Below are 21,106 nucleotides of genomic sequence, written 5' to 3'. Positions count from 1 at the left end.
CCTGCCGGCAGCAAAGACATGCCCGCGCTGCCCTCGGATCTCCCGGGCGTGTTTTTGCAGCCGCCGGGAGCTGAACTGCAAGGCAAGGGAAGCCTCTTGCACGCACCCTGGGCGGCTTCCATTCCATTCAAATACACATTCAAACACACATTCCATTCAAACACACAGATTTTTAGGAGTCTCAGGGTGCGTGCAAGGGGCTTCCCTTGCCTTGCAGTTCAGCTCCAGGCGGCAGCAAAGACACGCCCACGCTGCCCTCCGATCTCCCGGGGTGTGTCTTTGCAGCCGCCTGAAGCTGATCTGCAAGGCAAGGGAAGCTCCCTGCATACACCCTGGGTGGCTCTGTGCAGAACTGCCTCTGCGGGCAGCGGCGGCATCGCGGCTGCCCGCGCAGGACAGCACGACCAGTCCCAACGTCCCACCACTTCGCTTCAGCCGGTGGGAAGCCTTGTGGAGCCGCAGAAGAAGTGTCAAAGAGCCGCTTGCGGCTCCAGAGCCGCAGGTTCCCGACCCCTGACCTATGAAGACAAAACACTAGGAGCAAAAACTATCAGACCATGGCTTCTCCGTCTGGAAAACTGGAAAACCCACTACAGCCAGTTGATTCTGGCCATGAAAGCCTTCAACAATTCACATAGAACTGCCTAATATAGTTCTGGACAACTCAAAAGGTACTGGTTTCAATTATTTGGTACATAAGCCAGACATTAACATGTTTAACCAATCACATCAAATTCCTGCAAAGATATTGGCGGGGGAGGGGAGGGGGGGATGGATGCAGCAGAAATTAAACAAAGATTTTTTTTTCCAGTAGCAATTTTCTCAGCCTTACGGAACAGAAACAGATGGCAGCACAGCAGTGTAGCTTACTTTGTTATTGTCCCATCAATATCAGAAATGATGATTTTGTCATTCCAGTTCCACAGGTATATCGTTCCTGCACAACGGCAAGTCCCCTGATACTGGGTTGTAATGCTGAACACAACATCATTTGGGCCATCTCTAAGCTTCAGCTTTGCCTTTAAAATCAAAAGGCACCATTAAAGTTAACAAAAAAAAAGGAATACAGTATTCCTCTTGCAAAAAAAATGTACATTCCAGCACTAAAACTAATTATTGTTACATTTAGAATTTTTGTAATAGCATTTAAGAATATCTGCTGAATATCCTCTTTCTACAAACCAGTTAAGCCAAAATATCAGTCTGCACAAGTTTACCTCCAAAATCATGAACTGAAAAGCAGACTGGATACAGGTCAATCCCGACATAATGAACTCTTACATTATGTCAACATCTGCCCCCTCAAGATTAACTAAAAAGCCACAGAATCTCTGGAATAGAAACAATGCAAAGAAACCCATTTCATTAAATGTTTTCATTGAACTTAGGCATGCTGATGTTCCAAATAAGCAAGACTAATATCAAAATAAGCTATAATAAAGGTATTTAGAATTGAAGTGCCTGAGTAAAGTTGAGTAAAGCTTTACCATTTGCATACTATAAGGTCCCTTTCTCTGAAGTTCAAAGTTTGTAATTTATAGTTCTTTAATATCCTCTCAAGTTAGCTCCTCCATTCCACAGAAATACAGCAGGCTAAAAGAACTGTCAGACATTTTAAAAAATCCAAGTAAAGGACCAAAATTCACAGGGTTCTTGGGACTGCACAGGCACTACCCTTTTTTGAACGGGAGACTATTTTTCTACAATCCTTCAGCGTTCTGTAACAAAGAAGAGCTTAACCAAATGAGAACCATTCTAAGATGCAGGAAACAGTTCTCCTAAAAGTATATTTTATTATTATTTGTTTTTTAATCCCTGTTTCATATTTCTGCATTTCTATCACTCAGCACAAAAATGGAGATAAAATTCTGATGGAAACATAGTCCACAAACTGCACTGTAATACTAGACCTTGAAGTATTTACTAGTCCATATAACTTTCAACACGACATGCTTTTAAAACATTTTTTTAAAATAGGTTTGACATTTGCTATAACATTGGACTAATCTCATCAGCTCTCAGAAGCTAATCAGGGCCATCCCTGGGTAGTTCTTGGATGATAGACCCCCCAAGAAGTCCAGCGTTGTTATGCAGAGGCAGGCAATGGCAAACCACTTGTTTGGGGTTACTGTAAATCGGCTGTGATTTGATGCTGCATTCCACCACACAATAGTGATCATCAGCAAATGAATGTGTGTCATTCTGTTCCTATAATACTCATAAACCTTAGTAATGCCAAACTAAAGTTATGATAAGTTTATGGAGGGAGATTCCCGCAAAGGAGGATTTTTCTAGAAGTTGCAAAGGAGAATCAGATCCCAGAAAGATTAACTGTATCCCAGAAATGTTCTTCAGAAAAAAATGGTAATTGGATCTTTACTTCTCCAGGTATTCGTCTCTTGGAAAGGTCTATTCGTCTCTTGGCAAGAACTATTTACATTATCAGGATGTATAGACTTACGATTTGGTCTGAAGACAATCGTAATGATTTTTTATACGAGGTAGAATTTCCATGGCTTGGCTGTTCCATTGAAATAGAATCTTTTTTAAAGGTTTCTTTCAGTTCCTGTGATTCTTCATCACTAGAAGAATCATCCATAGGCCTAATACGACATACAAACAGCAATAAGATGTATCAAGAGCTGGTTCAAATAAATGTCCAGGTATTCTACAACATGAAATACATTCTAAAATTCATTCCAAAAAAATGAAGCTGTGCTTGTTCGCCATTTTCTAGTTTTAATGATTCTTCGGTTAGTCTGATATTTTTGGAAACCAGCAAAATGACCGAATAGTTGTGCAGCATCAGAATATATTAAATTGCATTCCATGCACTGGTCCTGGTCAAATGCTTCATCAAGATGAAGTGCTAACTTCCTGTTTTTCAAAAATCAGGTATTCACTCCAAACATAATCTCACTTGAATGAAACCTACCGGCTTTCAACTTGTTCCTTCATAGCAGCTGATAGGTCCCCTTTTGGAGCCTCAGATTTTCCTTCCTTTGGCTCAGGAAGCTATTATATGAAAACAACGAACAAAAACATCAATACATTATCCATCTTCACTGTCACCTGAACTGAAAGACAACCTGCAATATTTCTGACTAACATGACAACTCAGTCATATTCTCATTCTGAATTCAATCAATGATACGATGACTGTTTCAAGGAAGAGTTATTTCACTCGTCTCATTTTATTGATGTTGCCAAGCTGATAGTGTAGTATTGCCTCCCAAATCAGAATGAACAGCTTCCCACATTGCCATGCAATTCATTTAGAAATTAATATTGGGAATTTTAGGATTATGATGTTTGGTTCAGTGTGGTATAGTGGTTAAGAGAAGCAGACTCTAATCTGGAGAACTAGGTTTGATTCCCCGCTCCTCCACATGACGCCTGCTGAGTGTCAGTGGGCTAGTCACAGTTCTCTCAGCCCCATCTACTTCACAAGGTGTCTGTTGTAGAAAGGGAAGGTGATTGTAAACCACTTTGAGACTCTTTAAAGGTAGAGAAAAAGTGGGGTATAAAAACCAACTCTTCTTCTTTAAATAAATGGAGCACATATTGCCATTTTTTTCTAATAAACATGAAGGAAGTTACCAATCAGAAGTGTTGTTAGCTACTGAATTTACTTTACCTGTTTAACTAAACTGTCTTTCTTACGCCAGAACCACCATCTTCCAGACTTCTTTGGCATTTTATCTTTAATCCAAGATTCAACTGTAGTCTAAAATCATAAAAAAATGTAGTTTGTATATACAGTAAGGTCATACCTGGGGCCTTCCTCTGAAGCCTTTCCCCCCAATTTCGTTAAATGAGCAGGGGGGTATATGGTAGGAAGAGGAGCAAAAGAGTGCTTGCAGGGGAAATTAAGGGAAGCAGACAAAGCACAGGATATGTGGGATGCACAAACTAGAGATACATGTGGAAATGGATGTGCCATCTTAGAAACAGCATACAAGTTGCCCACAGGTTGCCATTTGTTTGCTTGGTAGTGCTTCTTCCCTCACAAAGATAAGATGCCTCCAAGCCTCTCCAAAGGAACACAGGCATCTGGAGACATGATCTCACTTGGACATCCAGCCCTATCCTAGTGCTATGCCAGCTCCCCCCTCACTAGTGGCAACACTGGGGAAATGTGGGACAAACACGAAGCAAAGCCCTTCCTTCCCAAGATGATATTCTGGCCTTATGTATTCTGGCATATTTGTATGGTCCAATCCAATCCACAGCATTACCTGAGGTAAATTCTTCTGGAACACCTGCAGGCTGAGAATCATGGGAGCAGCCAATGCCCAGTTATAGTACCTGTTATACAGAAGACAGTTCAGTGTTATAGAATGACTGTAAAATATACATCCAACAAAAGTATAACAACTACAACACAACACATCAGTGAACGCAGAAGATTACTCATTTGTTGTAGGTTATTCTCCTTTCATCGCAGCTCAAATTATATGCTACACATTTGTTAAGGTGTCAGCCAATAAGTATTTATTACGTTCTATTCAAATTTAAGAATTATTTTTAAAGGGCAAAATAAAACAGAATGACTGCTACAATGCTCATTAACTGGGCAAATTTATTGAAAATAAAGAAAAACCAATATTTAATAGAAAATGCATAAAATATTACCTATTGTATATCCTTATTACAAGATTAGGATTGTCTATAAGTCCTGGGTTTTCAGCAAATTCATGGTAAGTAATAATATGCTCCATGAATTTTTCTGCAATGCAAGAACATTTTATCAGTTATTAAAACATTTTCTCCTGCTTAAAAACACAGTCTCAATCAAGTTTGCTGTGTAGTAATGATATAAACTTTTTGCAAGAGGATGCATTTTCCTTAAGTGATCATAGTTTAAATGAGGAGCGAACTGTCAATATCATTCCTGCTCAAAAACCACACAACCTTACATGAGGGAAGAAATGAAAAAGCAAAGCAACTTTAGAAAACAGGAAGTGAAGTTTTCTGTGTCAGAAATTTTCCTAAAACAAACCAGCTTGGCAAATGACAAATATAATCCAGTTCTGGGAAATTGCCAGAGTTCTTACGGCTTTTACTTTGGTCAGCAGAATTTTCTGATTTTTGAAAACAAATATTTAAAAATGGCACTTGAACAACACTTTCTGTTTTTTAAACTTCTATGATGTTCAAATGGCAGCCTACACATTTCCCTCCTATGGCATATTTAAGTATAATCTGGCTGTGACTGTGCACATTCTAGCCAGCAGAAATTTTGGGCATGGGGATTAAAAACATATATGAAAATTGTTTACATAAGATGGGTCAGAAATCTTTTGCCAGCTAGAAGCTACTTTTGGTGGCATCATAGTAACCTCTGTGACACTGTCCTCCATCGCACTTGTTTAATTATATACTGTAACAATAGATACTGATGTAATGTATAAATAACTCAGAAGAAGCCAAGAATGCAATTTTTTTTAAAAAAATTAAAATAACATGTGTAATTGAAAGTAATAAAAGGCGAAATTTATTTTGCTACCAGTAATAAGGCCATGCTGCTGGCTCCAGCTGTTGTCATTATATTGCCACAATATCACAAAACGTTAACTTAAACATTCTTCTGAGTACTCAACTCAACAGAATTAATTCCAAAAGTCTAGTGGAACACTTCTGTTGCAACAGTGATTAAAATATTAATTAAATGTTAATATATCTAGAAATATTTAAAAAGCCACTTGCCTCTAAATTGCTTGACTTCCCTACAAATACACATCTGTTTAGCAGCTATTAACAAATAACTTGTTGAAATACAACTTTTGAACCAGACCTTTGTTATCGTTTTCCAAAGTCTTCATCACAGTAAAACCTACACACATAATGATTCTTCCTAAGAAGACAGACTGCCAATCTCACCACTCAAGCCAGCCTGTCACTCACATGTGGACAGTCTGGTGTATCTCAACAGGAAAATGCCTTCAGGAAGAGAACCTTCTGTCTATTTGCAGACAGATACATGAAGACTTCTTGAGTCTGATGCTGCGCTGATCCACACTAATAAGTTTTCTCAAAGCTATTTAAAATACAAGCTTTCATGACAATAGTAAGAATAAAACTGATTCTTACACACCTTTTGATATCTCTCCATTTTCACTAAGACCTCCACAAAGAGAGAGAGTGACATCAGGCAAGTCCATGGCAGAATCAGACATGCACTCTGTGCCACTGTCAGCTGCTGCACTTCCCACAGATTGTGGCGACTGTGACCCAGAGAGGGTATCACATTCCACCCACTGTCTGGAACCTACCAGACTTCATCGAAGAAAAAGAAGTAGATTTCCATGTACACAACTAATTATTTAAAAACCTGCCAAATACAGCAATAAACTGGGTTGGCTCCCACCAAAAATCTTCACCACAGAGGGATTTCGGCCCAAAATGCCCCTCTTGGGGAACCATGAGGGAAGATGGGGTTAATAAGTTAATAAACAGTTGACAATTCCCCAGGAACTGCACGGAGGAGAGGTCTGGAGGAGGCACTGGCAAAGGCAAATATCCCAACCCCTTGTGTGTATGGAAATGATTGGTCAGATCCAACCTCTTACAGTGAGTTCACTTAGAGCTGTACAATTCATTATACAAATCCAGTCTACTTTTCCCTCTTAATGTGAGCTGCAAAGAACAACATGATTTATCTCAAGATTAGTGTTTAAATGAAACAATTGTTCTAATTAATGTGTATCTTATTTCAACATGTAACTAAATTCTTATTAAATATTACTGACCTAATATTTACACGGGTTTCAGCAGTGAGAATGTTTGGGACTGAAAAATCATGGCAAGATGCCAGAGCCAAAGTTATAAGCAAGCATAATACGCAAGAAAGTGAGAACCTTAATTTGCAATTTTCACTCTTTTTGGAACATGAGTGTTTCTTCTGCAAGAGCTCTTAGATCAAAAGTTCTTTGATATGACAACATTTCTATTGGTTTGTTCTCAACTTACAACCTATTTCACAAGATGATACCATTTTACTGTTTCATGATAGAATGTTTTCCCTCTTCCTATTTTCCACAATGTTTGTACTTTCTGCAAAGTTCCTACTTTAACTACTTTTCCCTAAACCAAAACTCTCCAACTTAAGCATTTGTTCATAAGAAAATATTTAATCACTTCTAGAGATATAATTTCAACAAAACACATCCTAATCAACTGGGGTTCAGTCCAGCCAAAGTTATGCCAAGTAACTCCTACTGGTTAAGAGAAATCCTAAACAGGTCCATGATATTTCAATGGGGTTTACTCTATGGAAAGAGCCCTTATGGCTGCAGCCTTAAAGAACAATACATCACTGTGAAATACTCAATGTGGTCTGCTGCATTAGAAGTACCTCTTGGGAAAATACAGAGCTGCAACTTCAGGTTCCAAAGCCTTCAAATCATCCAAGTATATGTCATCAGGCCCTTGGTGCTGGCTTCTCTTATGTGCCCCTGGAAGATGTGTTCATTTAGAACAACTGATAAGTATCACATTTAAACATGTCATATTTATTGATTTATTTTATTTCTATCGCAGCCTTCAAATGCATCCCAGGTGTGGCTGCTTGCAAAGGATCAATAGCAGCCACCTTGCAAAAGTCAGTGTGGTGCAGTGGTTAGAGGATCTAGGATACCCAGGTTCAAATCCACGCTCTGCTGTGGAAGCTCACTGTATGACTGTGGGCCAGTCATGCACTCTCAGCCAAACCTTTCTCACAGGGATGTTGTGAGGATAAAATGGAGAGGAGAATGATGTAAGCTATTTAGGCTCTCCATTGTGGAGAAAGGTGAGAAACAAATGAAGCAAATAACCAATTTATCTGAAGATGGGAAGCAGATAAAAGGTTGACTGGTTAATGTGAAGTAAGGAAAGGAAGAAGCAGGGGAAAGCGAGGATATGGGGGCTGCTAGAAGGAGGGTAGGAGGAAATATTGTGGGTAGGAGAAACTGAGGCATCCCCACAAGTCGTTGCTGGCTCCCCAACACATAACTGGGCGCAGCTCACCTGGCACCATGAAACTGGGCCAGACTTTTCCAGGAGAGAGATTGCCAGGTAGAGGAAAGGAGGGAAAACTGAAGACACAGGAGATCAGATAAATAAGTTGACTAGTATGTGAGGTGCAGAAAAGGTAGTAGGAAAGTAAAGAAGCTAGGGCAGTTTTCAAGGAAGAGATAGAGGAAACAGTGGGGAAGGAGAAGTCAGATGCCCCCTGCAAGTTCTTGAGGGTCCCTTGTTTGCAACATTTTGAATAAACAGCTGCAAACACATTTTCCATCGGACAAATGGTTAAATATTTGGAAACTATAAATAAAAGTAAAGATTTGGTAAAGGAAATCATCTGAAGATGAATACCTTTCTTCTTTGAAGGAGAGCCAAGTTTTGCCAGTTGTTTAGTTTCTGATGGAGAATCTACCAACGGACTGGGAAGAGTATCAGTATCCAATGTAGATGAGTCTTGAAGAATTTCCAAAACAGATTCCGTCTCTGTAGAAGCAAGACCGTCTCTTATATCTAACTCCTTAAGTAGAGGATGAGTTCTTGGTTCGGGTTTCAGTACCACGCAAACTGAACTGTTCACCAAATTGTCATCTTCAACTGTGTCAGTGATGGAGATGACTCGGAAATGAGTCTTCTCTGTTGGGGTGAGTGTGACAGTTCTAGGATGTTCTAATTTTTCTTTCTTGCTTATCTGAAAAAGAAAACTGTTCGTTAATGCTTTATCTCATCACCTGTACAAATCACAGAGACACTGCTGTGTAGTAGCTACTGTTGGATTAGGTCTTGGAAAATCCAGCTTCAAATCTCTCAGCTACGAAGGCTCATTTGGATATTTTGAGGATAAAACAGATCAGCTGATCCAGAATACTAGATAAAATATTCTTTATTTTAAAATATCAGTCATTAGGTGCAGCCTTACCAGAATATATTGCCACAGTCTTTAAAAATATATAAATCAAGTCTCCCAACCTCATTCTGTCTGAGGGAGGTATTATATCATTATGTTACATCACTATGAATATAACAGATTGGACCACCTCATCTGACAAGTTCTGCACACAGCAACTGTGTCGCATCTGGGTTCCTAATATAAACCAAATTGAGACATGCCAAAGACATCACCTGCTCATTTCAAGAATCCCGTGTATAGCTACTTTTAAAGCACAAGTTAATTTAGAAACAGAGCTTGGTGAAAATGCAAGCAATTCTAGTATGAAAGTATAGCAATGTGTTTCATATGCAAAATGTACATGGATTTATATAAAACAATAATGCATAGAAAAAAATAAGTCCTATAGTTTCCAGTTTTCAAAGGGAAAATTCCAGATTTCTAAGGCACAGAAGTCAATCAGAAAGTCTTCACTGACTGAAATCTACAGTCGTGAAAGGAGTGGGTCCTGGGCTGAGAGAAGCCTGCCCCCAAGGCAGTACGTGAGGCTCACTAAGACACCAACATCTGTGTTAAAAACGGATGCGTGCGTTATATCAGGGACCGTAAGACTTCAGATGCACCGCGCTCTGAAAAAGGGACACAAACTCAGTTCACAGCCACGCAAATTACTACACCATGAACGTGCCAAATTTGAGACTGCTACATTTTAAAAGGAACAATGAAAAACCACAAGAGGGTGCTGCCTTCATGTTATTTCTATCGTTATTTTTATATTCACAACCACACAGCTGTTTTATAAAAGAAACATTCCCTTCCTGGATCACTACCAAAACCAAAACAGCTACTTCATATAACTTTACCTTGGTCGATTCAGGGAAACCTCCCCATGTCCATTCTATGTGTGATTCTGCTCTCAGTAAGCTCTCTGCAGGCTTAACTTCCAGTTCTGAATCACTTTTAGGACAAGCTGCCTGATTAAAAGGGCTGCAAAAATAAAACAAAGCTGTTGTGCTAAAGATGTTCTTGTTCAAGTGCTGTTTTCCCCCCCTTCCTGAGAGTTTTCACCAGTTCAACAGAGCTTCAGTTATTCGGCAGCAGGGCAGAAAGCCAAACTGGGTTTTCAGAAGGTGAAAGAGGAGGTGAGGAACAAAATTCGCATTAGCGGAATCACAAACAGACCGCTCTAAACAGCTTACTTTGTTATGTTTTAAATGTTCTCACCAAACACTTTATTTTGAAAAGTGTTTATGTAACTGCTCTCATGAGTAGCTTGTGTTTAAAATTCCTATAACCCTGTCGTTTTTAAGACTTCAGCAAAATGGGCTGGTCAGCCAATATTCCATAGCAAAGCATGATATCTCAGTAATAATCCAAAAATTATCAGCTGAGTCTTCCAAATCCATGTGGTATCTTTCCATTAGTACATCTTTTTTTTCTTAGAAGGAAGCATTCCGTACCAAGCCACAAAAAAAATCTACCTTAAATGAGTCTCTAAGGATAAAGAAGTAGCAGACAAAAATGACACATTTTCCAGGACAATTATAGTAATAATTTACCTTCCTTACTTGCTTTGTCACAGTATCAATTCCAAATCAATTTCATGGCACATAAAAAGTATCCAAAATTATACCACAAAGAGTTTCAGGTACTGCTACAAAAAGAGATGAATGAGCTATGCAAAAAGCTCCTAATATTAGGTTAGAGGGTATGTGCGCTTACGATATTTATTAGTGAAAGCGATCCACCGAACTATGGCAAAATACAGTAGTAGAACCCAAATGTAATATAAATCAAAAGTTCCACTGGGTAATTTTTAGGTCAGAGCAGTTTTACAAGCTATATTCTTTTTAAATGCCACAATTATTTATGCAGACAATTGACTCAAGAAAGTGACCTACTTTTCCAAAGGAGACCAGTCTCCATCAGATAAGGGGTAGTGGTCTTTTGAATGGTAAAGCAATGATTCTTTATATTCTTCATCCTTTGGTGGAGAATCTGAGGAATTTCTGTGGAGGTAAAGTCAGTATATTAAAAAGCCACTGTCATCATCACTGATATATTTTGACAGTCCCAAAGTCAATATATTAAAAAGCAATCATCATCATGACTGTATTGTCGAAGGCTTTCATGGTCTGGTGGATCGAGCAGCCCTGATATTTCGCCTAGAGTCTATGGCTTGAATGTCAGAGGTGTATCACAGAGGGAAGTTTGTTACACACAGTATGTAACAGACTTCCCTCTGTGATACACCTCTGAAGATGCCAGCCATAGATGCAGGCGAAATGTTAGGCGCAAGATCCACCAGACCACGGTCACACAGCCCAGAAAACCCACCAGAACCAATCATCATGACTATTTTGTATATTTTGACAGTCCCAAATAAACACAAAGCATATAAATTTTAAAAAGATGGTAGACCTCTCGTAATCAACTAAATTTTAGAGGGGGCATATTTTGAACCAAAACAAAGGCTGCAGAGAAATCAGCACTGGCTGAATCCCACACCCAGTAAGCAAGGTCTCTTTAGCTACCCCTCTCTTTGAGTAAACAGAAACAGAGGTATCAGCAGAGACCTCCTTCATATAGCACCTCAGTTGGTCATGTTTATGTTTCTCCACTTGCATGGAGGAGTGAGCAGCTCACTGTATGCATTCTGTTCACAATGGGGCGGGCCAGGGAGAATTAGAGCTTTCGCCTCTGCCTCGTTGGATAACAGTAGCTGAGGTGCACAACAGTGTGCACTGTGGAATAGACAATGAGATGGAAGCCAATTGTCCCTCACAGCTGAGTTTTGGCTCCAGCTTCCTCACTGTATAGTATGCTATTTTCATTCTCTGTCTAAAATTTTCATTCTCTGTCTAAAAAAATTTTCATTCTCTGTCTAAAAAAATAAGTGTCTTTCCTACTTTACAATGCGGTCTACTTTTTTGGAATAGTACATCTTAAGAATTATTAACAAAAATTAACCACTAAATGAAGTACATGAAACATGTTAACATTTAGAATTGTCAAAAGTAACCTCTTAAATATGTTGTTGAAGGTTTTCATGGCCTGAATCAACTGATCGCTAGGGATTTCCAGGCTGTGCCCCTCACTCCCCACTCAAATTCCTCGCAGAGCCCAGAAAACCCACAATAACCTATTAAATTTCTAAATATTTCTATAACATTTAGTGGCCTTTTTCCACACAAATCATTTAAAACTTTTCAGGGATTTTAATAAACGGCCACTTCCATGCTGTTCCACATTTCATTTTCTCCTGATTTTGAACCAGAAATGAGGCATAATGGTTAAGAGCAGGTGTATTCTAATCTGGAGGAACTTAGCTCATTCCGCGACATGCAGAATAATGCACTTTCAAACTGCTTTCAATGCTCTTTGAAGCTGTATGAATGGCAAAACTAATTTGCAAACAGTTGTGAAAGTGGTTTGAAAACGTGACATTTTGCACAAAGTGCGGAAGGGGCCAGGGTTTGATTCCCCGCTTCTGCCGCTTGAGCTGTGGAGGCTTATCTGGGGAATTCAGGATTAGCCTCAGGACTCTGGCACATGCCAGCTGGGTGACCTTAAGCTAGTCACAGTTCTTTTTCCTCTCAGCTCTCTCAGGCTCATTCCAAGACATGCAGAACAATGCACTTTCAAACTGCTTTCAGTGCTCTTTGAAGCTGTAAAGTGAATGGCAAAATCCACCTGCAAACAGTTGTGAAAGTGGTTTGAAAATGCATTATTTTATGCGTGTGCGGAAGGGGCCTCAGCTTCACTCTACCAGCTTCAACTCTACCTCCCAGGGTGTTTGTGGGGGGGGGGGGAAGGGAAAGGAGATTGTAAGCCCCTTTGAGTCTCCTTATAGGATAGACTCAAAGGATAGGATATAGGCATGTTTGAAAACTCTTGTACAATGATTCTTTAGGCTCAGACATTTCCTGCCGGCTTCCCATGCAGGTGTGTGTTGTATTCTTGAAACATTGTAAATTTCCCTGGGTGAAAAAGCCAACCCGCTTCTCAAGCCCCTCTGTGCCCTCACTCACCTCCCACTCTGGGAGCCTGGCCTGGCATTTTTTTTCATGTTCCCTTGCCTCACTCTTTTTTCCTCTCACCTCTTGGTTTTCTACTCATCTTTTGTGTATTTTTTTTACTATTTTTTTCTACCCTCCCCCTCACACTTTCTCTTACAGGCAGGTAAATTTACTCATGAGTAAACCCACAATTACATGAAGCAATGATTCAACAGATTGATTACAAGGCATTTAATCAGCAAACATTTTTGAAATGTTTGGAGGAGATAAGTGCAGGCAAACATTGTGGTAAAGGGGTGGGGGGATCGAAAATGTTCTAGAGGACATTCTAAACTATTTTGTGTGGGAAAAAAACACTGATAAACAAATTTCATGGACCAGCAGGAAAAATCATGTCTTGAATAGATCAATATAGTGTCAAGTCACCAGTACTTGACTGTGCAGATAAATATGGTTTAAAAAAAAATTCTGATATCATAAGGCTTTACAATTAAAATGTTAGTTCTTATGCGATTTACTGGTACACAGAAGATATTTTTTTACTCTTTGAATTCCCTCTTCAAAAAAAAGTAGTTAAGAAATAATAAGTGTTCTAATGGATTAGGAGAAGTATACTTTAGGATTTCAAACTTACAGTATCAACAGCCTTAGTGAACTTTAAGTGATTTGAAAATTGAGCCAAATAAGATACTTTAACAGCTTACTCCTGAAGTAACTGAATACTTTCCTCTCATCATCAGAACTGATTTCCTATTTCAAGTACTTCTTCAGTTCCAGGAGAGGAGATCGGATCTTTCTTTCTTGGGATCTTGTTTACATTCTTTCTTTTCCTCCTCACTTTTTTCTCTTTTCTCATTAAGATCCAGAGGAAAACACAGGCCCTTGTTTCTACAATTTGTGGAATGTCTGAGCTTTGCATTTTTCCTTGCATTCTCATTTGACTTCAACAAATGGTCATCGCTATCTTTGAAAAACTGATCATCCGTGGGAATTGGGGATGTTGCTAGATGGGCTGGAACTTTTTCCTTAGGCTGAGGGGAGAATGATAGATACATCCTATACTAAATCAATGTAACAATTAGTATACATATTCCAGCAAATGTTGAAAATCATGTAGATAATTGCAGACTGATATCATGGAAAAATCCCTACTTTTATCCAGTAATTATCTATGTCCAATCATATTTAGGTGACTACTGCAAGAGTATCATTCTGGGATATTTTTGGACATCATAAAATGGGAGTCTCAGAATTCTTTCAGATTTTTTTTTCTCCGCTCACTTTTACATACAAGTCTGCATCAATCATTTATGTGAACCCGGAAACTACTGTATTCAGCAACTCTATTCACTATAACTACCACTGTAGTTTCCACTACTCCCACAAAATGAATTTTGGATTTTCCAGCAGTCTACTGTACTCGCAGCTGCTGGTGGTGCTATAAATTCTTTAAACAAGCAATAAATACTGGTTGTTGTGGGTTTTCCAGGCTGTGTGGTCATGGTCTGTATGCACAGTATATAACAGACTTCTCTCCAGGATATTAACAATCTCTGAAGATGCCAGCCACAGATGCAGGTGAAAATGTTTAGGAACAAGATCTACCAGACCACGGCCACAAAGCCCAGAAACCCAATAACAACTGAAGTTGAATCCGGCTGTGAAAGCTCTCGACAATATAAGCAATAAATACATTCCTAGTTCCAACCTTACATCAAGTAACTCTAGCAAGAAGTAGAGACTTTTCAGTAGTGTGGAACACCAGAGTCTTCTTCTGGAAGGAGACTTACTGTCACCTGGGCTGGTATATTTACACAGGTTTTCTCTTTTTAGTATTTCACATAGACACATCTAGGGTCTTTCAAAAAAGCTGGCTTTTAAGTTTGATAAAGCAATACAGTATGCATTACTTCAAACAGGTGGCCCTATATCCTAAGTGAATTTCCATGGATGTTCTTTTTTTTTTCACATATTTAATTACCTTTTTGCTAAGAAAAATAATCCTTTTTTATAATTTTTAAAATAATTTTTATTGATTTTATAACACTACATCAAAACTAACAGGAACAATTACACAATCATGATCCAGCAACTCTAATGCCACAAGGAGAACGTAGTTGTAATCGTGGCTCTTCCATGCACCTTTAAACTTTTGTCTTGAAAACATTAGTCTTGCATCAGGTGCTATATTTTCTGAACTTTAACTGTATTTATTCATACAAAATGAACAAATAAATTCTATCTACCAAGAATGCAAACAAAGCATCTGAAGATTCCCAAAGTGTGTGTGTGTGCTGTTTAATTGCATTTCCCCCATTTTCTCAGAAACTAATGCCAACCATGTATTGGCAATATTGCAAATCTACTCATGCAAGACTACTTTGTGATGAACTTTTTTAAAAACATGTCTCTTGTATGTGAATATCCCTAAATCATCTCTTTCTGCAACTGAACAATCACTGACTATGGTAGTGTTAAACTAGAAAAATGAAACTTGAGTAACACAGCAAAATCAAAATGGATTAAAGAATGCAAACTGAATTCTGGGCCTACTGCCTTACAGCAACTTCTGTTCTAACACAGGACTTGATTTATTTTTTAGTCTAGGAGCTAGCCTCCAAAATGTAGGTACCAGACCTATATTTTTTTCCACCTTCTGAGTTTCACATTTCAGTAGCCATCTACATACGTGAATTCCAAATTATAACCTGTGCCTACAGATACCTCCTTCCAACAAGCTTTTCTGCAGATTCAGGGGACCCCATGAAAAAATCTGAAAAGCTTTTTAAAAAATAAATGGGGAGTTTAAATCCCCTGAATGAAGTAAAGCATGCACAGGGAACGCCCTGTTATTAGCAGGAAAGCACACAGGTAGCAATCTAAGAAATAATTTGGCAAAATTTGAAGTGACAGGGAAAAAAGCATTAAGATGCACCATTTAATATTTTATATTCGGCATCCACTTACAAACTTTTCTTCTGTTTCTTGAACAAAGAAAGCTTCCCCATTGTCACCCAGCTTCATATGAAGTTGAACAGCTTCTCCATTAATTTCAATATCAATCTGTGCAGAATGGAATATAATAGTTTTAGAATGATCAAGAAAAATCACAATAAAAATTAAGCAATGCTTGATCAACACAATATATAAATTCCCAGGGAAAAATCATACAAAAGAATCTTTTCCTTGTAACACACTTCCTTCCAGCTTCCCAAATCGCCCATGGAATACGATAGGAGACAAATACAAGCTCTTCCTCCCACAGAAGGCACCAGTATGATCCCATTCAGGCTGTTAGGGCTGGATGGAAGCGAGAGAAAGCCGCTCTCATCAACCTGGATATAGCAGGCTGCCTGGTGCAACACTTCTGAGCTAAAGTGACGGAGGACAAAAAAAAGAATGAACACTTAATTTCTGTGGCATAGCAACTTGTTGGAAAAATTGTGGAATGGCCTTGCAAAACCAACAGTGACTGTCCTTGATCCAATGAGAAAAATATGTATGTCTTGCCACCCACCTGAATGGAGCTTTACAGCTCAATCCAGAGTTGAGGGGTGGACAGGGCCAGTGCAGCTTGAGCACCGCTTTGCCTGCTCCCCACAGGGCTTTCCCATGGTGCAGGAAGCCTAGAAAAGTGGTGTTTTTTTTTAAAACCCTCCTATTCCCCCCGCATAGGGGAACACAAAGATATCTCTTGCCAACAGCCTCCTTACTCAGCATAGAAGCTGAGAGAGGGTCTGGAGGCCAACGAAGGTCAACTCCTGCCTCCCTGGAACGCTCATGTATGCAATAGACCATTTAACTGGGAAGATGAAGGGAAAGGGAATGATGAAGGAAAAGTGGGAAGATGAAGGGAAAGTGGAATGCCCCACTCAACATGATCCCAGATAACTCTGAACCTACTTATTTTGCAGTCTTCTAATTATTTGTGTGACTAGGTTAGGAATCTTTGAAGAAGTTTTACCAGTAATCAAAACTGACATAAGGTGTTTTGCTTCAAGAAGCCGCCTTCTATTTGTAGACTAGACTTCTTTGACCTGGATACATTTGTAATCAAGAGAGATTTCTCATTGTTTCTGCATATGCATGGATAGAATTCCCTTTACGTGTTGCAGCCATGCAGAATATAACTCAATAGCTTCATTTCCCATTTGTACCTTACCTTTTTTGTCAAATGAAGACTCAAAGAGGCTTTTACATTGTTTTTTCCATTTTATTTCTCACAACACTGTGAGGTAGGTTAGACTGTGTGTGTGTGTATGTGTGTGTGTGTGTGTGTGAGAGAGAGAGAGAGAGAGAGAGAGGAGAGGGAGAGGGAGTTTCTCCCAGCTCCGGTGGCATAGTGAAAGATCTCAAACTGGTCTCCCCAGATCCTAATCTGACCCTCTCTAACTACTATTATACCACATAGGATGTAGTCCATGTTCCACACCTGGGGCATTATTAATTCTCTGGAATGGTACCTAGCAGGCAGTGTAAATGGTAAGCTCAATAAGTTGGCTAGCCCCCAGCTGCACATCAACGAAGTTTCCCTGTGGGGGGAACAGCAAAGCCCCAATATGTACACACTTTGCCTCTCAGAAGATTCAACTCTTTGATTTTAGTAAGAGGAATTATTTTATGAAAGCAGAACATTAATTATTCCTACAGCTCCTGTCATTGTTACTTACCACTTTTTCCTTGGAACGTAAAACACCAAGCTTTCCAAATCGGACATGGAATGGAGAGCACAGATATAAAATTACCATCCTGTTGTCGAACAACAATTACATCAATGCACCCCTGACAGTGTGGCCTGATTAATGCCTTTGTATAGTTCCTTCACAGTAACTACAGAACTTGTCCTGCAAGCTGTCCCACGTAATTCATACTTCAAATCTGAAAAAAAGTACAGAGAAATGTGACTAAAAGTATTGCCTAGAATTCAGATACTCTTGCAAATCAAAAGTTCTCCTCTTGGATTGTGACTCAATAGATAACACTCAGCTTTTGAGAGGTCAAGCTTAATAGCACACAAATATAAAGAACTCCAGCTTTACTGCCTATCCAAGTTAAAACAACAACCAGCTTCCATCCTAAATGGGGTTACAGTCACACATTGAAAGCTAAAACAAAATCCAAGCTAACTATACTATGGCTATTACTCTATTCATTACAGATGCAAACCCTGATTTATCAATGAGGGCCAGAAGGCATAATGGAGATCATGGATCTCGATCAATCTGTGTAAAGTTAAACTGCATGTGTGCACTGCAAAAAATTTGGATTTGGACTCACAGGATGGGAAGAGGCAAATAACTCTTCAAGTGCGTCTAATTCTAATTTGGCCATTAACTGGAAACAAGACTTCTTGTGCTATTAGTCATTTTAAAAGAAAAAAGGTTAACACAAAATTAGCAATCGTAGAGCCAATGTGCAAAACAGAACAGGATCTTCATGGGTTAAATCCTTTCTTTCTTCCCTGCATAGTCCTAATCTGAAATGTGTTTATGCACGCATATAATTTCATTTTTTTTGCAAAACAACTGAACTATAATCACCTTTCAGATCTGTTTTGGTCCTCAGTGTACTTTATAACCGAAAGACTTAAAACTAAATTCTACTGAAAGAACTCAGTCCCCATCCAGAATCAAGTACATTACATCAGTGTAAGTAGGTTAGAAGTTAATTTACAGATTTTCACGGTGCTTTTGCAAATGGAACATGCAAGACTTCACTGACACTGTAGTATACTTCCATAAATCTCAGGAAGCACACAACTAAATATATCTACACAAGTTTGACTATTAATTTTCAGGAGCTGGTCACATCTTTTACAGCTTAAATTCCATTTAATTTTTAATCCCAAGGTCAGAGTGTGAGAAAAATCCAGATGATGAACTTCCTGGGTACAAGCACTTCCTCTTCCTTATGGAAATCAAGCTACTAAAAAAGATTAAGAAATTCTACTTCCCTCCTGTTTCAGGATACAAGTTATCTGTGAAGTTGTCAACAGACATCTTTAGGAATCTAGTTAAATATACTTATTAGGACAAAAGGAGTTATAGATGTCAATAAAACTTAAGTTTTTTCTGCTGATATGACTTCTGTCATCATGAGAAAGGCTGATGACAAGTAATTCCAAGAAAGCTTAATAAAAGAGAGATTTTCTCATACCAGAGCAATTAATGAGCCCAACCCAATCATTATAGAGTCAGGGTGCAGAAGCTTTCTTTGCACCTTTCTATTAACTATCATCTCTGTCCTCTAAAGCTCAGTTAGCTGCAAGTGGAACTTTCCCTCACCTTTGCCACAGCTGTACCTTAGATTCCTATTTCCACATTTGCCACATATTTCCACATTAGCAATAGAAAGCCACTTACTTGTAAAAAAGCATTTTCACAGCTATTATTCCTGTCTCATGCAAGTTGTGTATGTTCTTGGTTGCTTCTGAACTCATGGCAACCCTATTAATCCATGTGCTCCAAAAGCTGTACCTTCAGCAACCTTGGTTTCAGGTCCTGCAGACCTAAGTGGGCTGAGACTTCCTTCATAGAGTCAACCCATCTCACATTGAGTCCCTCCTGTCTGTTCTACCACTCACCCTGAACTCTCTTCCTAGCATTATTGTCTCTTTTTCCAGGGACTACTTTTTTAATGTGACCAAAATATGATAAGCTCCAGTTTAGGCATTTTAGCACCGAGGAAATGTCAACAGGCTCTTGATTTCATGTAGAATCTAGTTATTTGTCTCTTTGGCAGTTCACAGTATCCATAAAACCTCTTCTTCCAAAATCACATTTCAAAGAAATCAACTTTCTCCTTTGTCAGCTTTCTTCATTGTCCAGCTTTCACACCCATACATAATACTAAGAAATAATATAGGGTTCAATCATTTTGATGACCTTAGCTCTTGAACACCTTAGACATCTCCTCCCACGCACCAGCTGCATGCCTTGGGGAGACAAAAAATCCCCCCCCCACCCACCCCACTTACATCGTACTCCAGTTCAGGCTGAAAAAGTTCAGGCTGAAAAAACTGATCTGATTCAGTTCAGGCTTTAGGGCATGCCTCTGGTGGAATCCACACTACCCAGCAGACCTTGCAGGCCCCAAAGTCTCCTGGGAAGTGTAGTTTCCACCAGGGTGTTTTTTTCAGCCTGAACCGAACAGGCCCCTTTTCAGCCTGAACTTTTTCAGCCTGAACTAAGGTAAGTGGGGGCGTGCGTGGGGGAGGTGCCACGGGGAGGGCAGAAAACACAGAGTCGCCCCTACAGTTTGGTCCAGCTAGGCCTCTGTGCATTTCCCCTGTAGTTATTAGTTCTGTCTTCTTCATGTTCACCTGTAATCCTGCTTTGGCACTTTCTGTGTTAACTTTCAATACTTTTGTCAAGTCATTGCTGTTTTCTGCCAGTAATGTGGGTGTCATTTGCATACCTCAAACTATTAATAATCTTTCCGCCAGTTTTCATCGTGAACTAAATCTAATTCAGGTTTTCTTACACTGCTGAATACAGACTGAAAAGACAGGAAGATAAAATACATCCTTGTCTGACACCCTTGTCAACTGGAAATCACTCTGTTTCTCCTTATTCAACTTCAAAATACATGGAGAGCTGACAGTAGATAGGCACCATGAGGAGAGGCACAGATGGGATCCTGTGCTGTCTTGCATTCCATTCTTGCTGAAGTGACTACATCAGGGGTCTGCAACCTGCGGCTCTCCAGATGTTCATGGACTACAAATTGGCCATGCTGGCAGGGGCTGATGGGATTTGTAGTCCATGAACATCTGGAGAGCCGCAGGTTGCAGATCCCTGGACTACATAATTAACACGGAGTCCTACATGAGCTGACATACCCAATCTTTCCCTAATTTCTCCCAGCCTCCAAATATGATAAAGGCTGCAGGATTGGCCCAAGTCTTGAGTTGCTCCACATGGGCTACAACTGCATGCATCTCACAAATATTTACTGTTTGTTTGTTTGTTTGTTTGTTTGTTTGTTTGTTTGTTTGTTTATGGGTTTTTTATACCGCTCTACCCCCGAAGGGCTCTGAGCGGTGTACAACACAGTTTCCTCTACACAGTGCACAATAACCCATATAAATACCCCATTAAAATTAGATTAAAACACAGCGATAAAAATTAATAAAGATGACGTCCCGCAATAACCCCAATTAAAACCCTCCCAGAGGGGGGAAGCAAACAAAAGT

The 21,106-nt window shown here is 39.4% G+C and overlaps 1 protein-coding gene across 1 annotated transcript in view; it reads right to left on the bottom strand.

Moving 5' to 3' along the window:
- The window catches only part of LOC125439525 (phosphatidate phosphatase LPIN2-like), a 19,782-nt gene extending 2,001 nt beyond the window's left edge, over positions 1 to 17,781 (bottom strand). Inside the window, 18 exon segments of the mRNA XM_048508635.1 lie at positions 870 to 1,019; positions 2,462 to 2,603; positions 2,936 to 3,015; positions 3,638 to 3,727; positions 4,239 to 4,308; positions 4,636 to 4,729; positions 6,098 to 6,279; positions 7,358 to 7,457; positions 8,359 to 8,695; positions 9,757 to 9,880; positions 10,795 to 10,947; positions 13,656 to 13,840; positions 13,842 to 13,937; positions 15,880 to 15,975; positions 17,583 to 17,651; positions 17,653 to 17,694; positions 17,696 to 17,746; positions 17,749 to 17,781. Coding sequence (XP_048364592.1) covers positions 870 to 1,019; positions 2,462 to 2,603; positions 2,936 to 3,015; positions 3,638 to 3,727; positions 4,239 to 4,308; positions 4,636 to 4,729; positions 6,098 to 6,279; positions 7,358 to 7,457; positions 8,359 to 8,695; positions 9,757 to 9,880; positions 10,795 to 10,947; positions 13,656 to 13,840; positions 13,842 to 13,937; positions 15,880 to 15,975; positions 17,583 to 17,651; positions 17,653 to 17,694; positions 17,696 to 17,746; positions 17,749 to 17,781 — 2,094 coding nt within the window.
- Positions 17,782 to 21,106: the final 3,325 nt, after the last annotated feature.

Source organism: Sphaerodactylus townsendi, linkage group LG09, assembly GCF_021028975.2.
Source record: "Sphaerodactylus townsendi isolate TG3544 linkage group LG09, MPM_Stown_v2.3, whole genome shotgun sequence".
NCBI lineage: Eukaryota > Metazoa > Chordata > Lepidosauria > Squamata > Sphaerodactylidae > Sphaerodactylus > Sphaerodactylus townsendi.
This window is presented reverse-complemented; position numbering and strand designations above follow the sequence as displayed.